Raw genomic sequence first — 4873 nt, forward strand, 5'->3', positions numbered from 1 at the left:
TGTGACATGGTGATGTCCTGGGGGGTGACAGTGCCCAGGGATGTGGTGATGTCCTGGGGGGTGACAATGCCCAGGGACATTGCAGTGCCCTGGGAGGTGACAATGCCCAAGGGACACTGCAGTGCCCCAGGATGGTGATGATGCCCAGGCTTGTTGTGATGTCCCTGGAGGTGACAGTGCCCTGTGACATGGTCATGCCCTGGGGGTGACAATGCCTAGGGACTTGGTGGTGCCTCAGGACATGGTGATTTCCTGGGGAGGTGACAATGCCCTGGGAAATGACAATGCCTAGGGACACTGGGAGGACCCTGGGAGATGACAATGCCCAGGGACACTGGGAGGGCTCTGGGAGGTGACAGTGCTCCAGGCCAGCACACTTCACTCCCAGCACCACCCCCTTGTCTGTCTCTCAGGACATCGATGCGTTCCTGGTCCAGGCGCGTGAGCGCGGCTACGAGACCATGGTGCGCTTTGGCAAGAGGGGCCTCAACCTGGCAGCCACTGCCGCCGTCCAGGCGGCCACCAAGGTACCCGGGGAGGAAACCCCACCCCAGCAGGGTGACAGGAGAAGAAGGTGTCCCCCGGATTGGGGTCTGACCATCCTGTCCGCTCTGTGTACCCCACTGCAGAGCCAGGGCGCGCTGGCCGGGCGGCTCCGCAGCTTCAGCATGCAGGACCTGCGCTCGCTGCCCGAGCAGGTCCCCATGCACTTCCAGGACCCGCTGTACCTGGAGGAGCAGGAGAGCCTCCGGCAGCCCCTGGGTGAGGAGCTGGGGGTCACAGCGAGGGGCGCCTGCAGCAAAGCCCACGGCGGCCATGCTGGAGCTGGCTTGTCCCCCCTGTCCCCAGCCTACGGCACCGGCCGCCGCTATGAGAGCGACACGGACGATGAGGAAATGTGGTCAGACTCGCAGTTGTCCCCCCCAGCGCCGCCACGCCGGGATTCCAAACCCCTGTCCCGCAGCCAGAGCCTGCGATCCCTGAGGAAGAACCCAGGAAAGGAGGTGCCATGGGAGGGGGACACGAGGTGGGCGTGTGGGGCTGCGTGAGGGGGTCCTGACCTGTCCTTGTCCCTGCCCAGGCCTCCTCCCGGCTCCTGCGCAGCCGAGCCAAGAGAAAAGCGGCCCTGTCGGAGCAGGACAGCTGAAAATCCGGGGAAACCTCTGCCAGGAGGCTGGAAAGGAATTTGCTGCTGCATCAGGAGGGAGCTGTGGCTCCTGCATCCCCGGGGTGGCTCCTGCGCCCCTGGGGATCCTCACTCTGTAAATCCCTTCCGTGACCTCTGCGGTGCCTCAAGGAGGGGGGAGCAGCTCATCCCCCCTCCCCAGACCCCCCAGCTTGGCGCCGGCGCCTCTCAGGTGGGGTCTGGCCCCTCCTTCTCCCCCATCCTGTGAACACTACATGCTCCCCCCCTCTCCTGCTGCCATGGTGCCTTATTCCCAACATTCCCGTTGCCCTGGGAGCCAGGAGTGGATGTGCTTTGTCCCTCTGAAGCCAAAGGCATGACTCAGACACAGACTGACACCCGGAGCGCCGGGCAGCACACGGCTTTTAACATTCCCCTCTCCCAAAAAGGGGGTTTTGTACATGGAGAAATAAAGGTTGTTTCAGACTTTGGTGCTGTCCCCTTCCACAGGAAGCTTCCTGAGATGTTTTTTTTCTCTTGGAGGAAGCTCTGGAATCCACCTGAGACTCCTCCAGGACCTCTCCTCTCCTCTTTTCACCCTGTTCCAGGATCCCAGGCAGCAGCCCCAGACTCCTCCAGGAAAGCTTTCTGAGCCTTTTTCCTTTGGAGGAAGCTGAACCCTCAGGGATCCATCCAAGGCTCCCTCCAGGCATCTCCCAGAGCCTTTCCCCCATATTTGAGGTTCCAGAATCCTGGATAACATCCCCAAACTTCTTCAGGGAAGCTTCCTGAGACGATTTCCTCATTTGGAAGGAACTCCATCCTTGGGAATCCACGCCGTGCTCCTCACGGGCATCTCACAGGGTCTTTTGCCACCCGTTTTATGTTCCCTGAGGCCGCCGGTGGCATTCCCCAACTTCCCGTGATCCCTGCAGTAGCCGCATCCCCCACGGCGTGGCAGCAGCAGCCTCGGCCCCTCTGGGACACCCGGGATGCAGCCGGACATCCCTGGCTCGTCCCCTCTCCCACCGGGAATCCCGACTCCTTCCCGGGGGGGGGCTCATCCCCCACCCGGACGGGCGGCAAGGGGGTGGCACAAGGTGACTGTCGCCTCCTCCTGCCGCCCGCGTGTCCCGCGGTGCCCCTGGCATCAATCCCCTCGCTCCCAATCCTCCCTGCCCTCGCCCCTGGGGCCAGCTGTATTTTTAGCCCTTGGCTGCCGCCCGATTTCGGGGGTCTTCCCAGGGCAGCAGCCCCGGCCCCTGGGCAGGCCGGGCTCGGCGGGGCGGCCCGGGGCAGGCAGGGGTGTTGGAGCAGATTAGGTGGAGGTGGCTGGATTAGCCCCGTAAAACTGCCTGCGAGACGATTACTTAAAGCAGCGGAGAAGGAAGGGCTGGGTGGGGACAGCGAGGGCCAGGGGGCTGCCTGTAATCTCTCTAAAGCCGCTTAGGCAGCGCGGTTCCTCCAAGGATACGGCCCAGGGAGGCTGCTGAGGCGAGCTGGGGGTCAAAGCGGGGGTTCTTCCGTCTTGGGGTGCTCCCAGGTGTGCTGAAAGAGGGGGGCAGCAGCGCTGGAGCCTCGGTGTTGTGTCCCCAAGGTGCGGGGTCAAGGGTTCCCAGCTTGGGGAAACTGAGGCACGACCCCAGCGCCTTCCGAAGGGGGAAAAGTGGGGTTCTGGGAAGGAACAAAGAATTTTGGTGTCCTGCTTTGGAAAATCCGTGCGTCTCCCCCAGGGGCTGAAACCCAAGGAGGGGGCAGGAGCCGGACGGGGTGGCACAGCCCGTCCCCCCGGGGCCGAGGCAGCTCCGGCGGTGCCAGCGCTGATCCCAGCTGTGTCAGCGCACGGGCCAGTGCCAGGCTGCATCAGCAAAGCCCTAATCTCCCCCGGCTCGCCTGGCACCGCCCCAGCACCGCACTTTAAGCGCCTGACCTGATCTCGCCCGCTGCCACGGTCTCCTCCGGGGAGGGGGTGCCAGGCTGAGCCGGGGCTGGCACCGCTGCGGGGATCCTCTGTGCCCCCCCGGGCAGGGTTTGGATCAGTGGGGTGGGGGGACAGTGGGGCTGGGGGGCTGTAGGAGGTGACAGAATGGAGGGGGCTCAGGGCTGCATCCCCAGCGGGTTTGGGGAGGGGATTCTCCCCCTCTGCTCTGCTCAGGTGAGACCCCACCTGCAACTCGGGGGTCCCCAATATCAGAGGGAGCTGCTGGAGCAAGTCCAGAGGAGCTGCGGGGATGCTCCAAGGCTGGAGCCCCTCTGGAGCTGGGCTGGGAGAGCTGGGAATGTTCCCCTGGAGAGGAGAAGGATCCAGGGAGAGCTCAGAGCCTCTTGCAGAGCCTGAAGGGGCTCCAGGAGAGCTGGAGAGGGGCTGGGGACAAGGGATGGAGGGACAGGACACAGGGAATGGCTCCTTGCCTGCATCCTTGGGAGCTGGCAGGGGAGCTGGTGACGCAGAGGTGCTCCCTCTACCAGCGGACAGGGACGCGGCTGATGCTGCGATGCCACCCCCGGGCCGTGGTGCCCCCGGGCCGGGCACTGCCCGTTCCTGGAGGGCAGCAGCTGCAGGAGCCGGTGCCCGGGGGTGCCACGGCCGGGAGTGGCAGCCGCCCCTGGGTCTCCCCGGGGCAATGCGGGCTCAGGGAAATTGGGGTCATTACTCCCGAACGGGATTTATCTTCTCCGGGGAGCTTCTGGGTGCTTGGGGTGCCAATCCTGCACCCCCAGCATCACCCTCACCCCCTCCCCCCGTGCTGCTGTCGAGGCTGGGAGCAGACTGAACCCCCCCAAACCCACCCTGGTGACACCGAGTGACATCCACGCTCCTGCACCCCCCCTCCTTCCTTGCCCCATTCCCGGCTCATTTCACCCCTCTGCGCCAACCCGCTGCGACGCTCCTGCCACACCTGGGCTGCCCTCGGCAGCCTCAAACCGGCTGTTTAGGGGTCCCAGATGAGGCTGTGACCCCCCTGATCCCCACGGGGCTCCCCCCACGGCTGTCCGCTGCCTGAGTCAGCTGTTCGGGGCGGGAGCCATGTGAGGCCGCGCACACATGGCTCCCCGCGCGGCACCGCGCTGTATTTTTAGCAGACGGTATCAAAAGCATAATTATGTCTGTTGTTTAAACGCAGCCTCTTTTCTGGCAGCCCCGGGAGCTCTCAGCTGCCTCCCGCCGCAGAGGGCAGGGAGGGCGGCATGAGGAACCGCGGGCGGGGGGATGAGACTCTCCCCCCCCTCCCTCCCCAGCGCTGCCGTGCAGGTAAAACCACCCCTCCTCCATCTGGGGGGGCTCCTGCTGCGCCCCCACACCACGCCCTCAAGCGCGCACATGCCCCCGGGCTGCCGGTGAGCCGCTGGTGAGGATGAGGAGGAGGAGGAGGAGGAGGATGGCGAGGAAGAGGATGACGGGTGGGAAGCGCGGCGGTGGCGGGAGGGGTCGGGAAAAGGGCGTTCGAGGTGACGGGAGTGTGGGAGGACACGGCTGAAGGAACGCTGCTGCATCCCCCCGCTCCTCCCCGCAGCCGCCTGTCCCCCCGGGGACCCGTCTGTCCCCAGCCAGCCCGCGCTGGCACCGAAGAAGGCTCCGGGTCCGCGTCCCTGCCGTGACATCACGGGCGTCGGGCTTGAGGATTTTGGGGAGCGCAACCCCCAGGCTCGCGGGGAGCCGGGCACCACCTTCAGGGCGTGCTGGGGACCCCGCTCTGGGAACCGCGCAGCATCTCCGGCCACCGCGAGAAACTGAGGCAGAACATT

General features: G+C 65.3%; 1 protein-coding gene across 3 annotated transcripts in view; it reads left to right on the plus strand.

Annotated features, from left to right (window-relative positions):
* REEP4 (receptor accessory protein 4) overlaps nt 1-1633 on the plus strand; it is a 3471-nt gene extending 1838 nt beyond the window's left edge. Inside the window, exons 5-8 of one of the 3 annotated variants that reach the window (XM_015648782.3) lie at nt 414-527; nt 630-762; nt 850-1004; nt 1082-1633. In XM_015648782.3, the coding sequence (XP_015504268.1) occupies nt 414-527; nt 630-762; nt 850-1004; nt 1082-1147 (468 nt within the window). In that variant the 3' untranslated portion in view covers nt 1148-1633. The other 2 variants (XM_015648781.3, XM_033519477.1) reach the window with 2 other exon arrangements.
* The last annotated feature ends 3240 nt before the right edge of the window (nt 1634-4873 follow it).

This window comes from Parus major, chromosome 22 (genome assembly GCF_001522545.3).
Source record: "Parus major isolate Abel chromosome 22, Parus_major1.1, whole genome shotgun sequence".
NCBI classification, from domain to species: Eukaryota; Metazoa; Chordata; class Aves; order Passeriformes; family Paridae; genus Parus; species Parus major.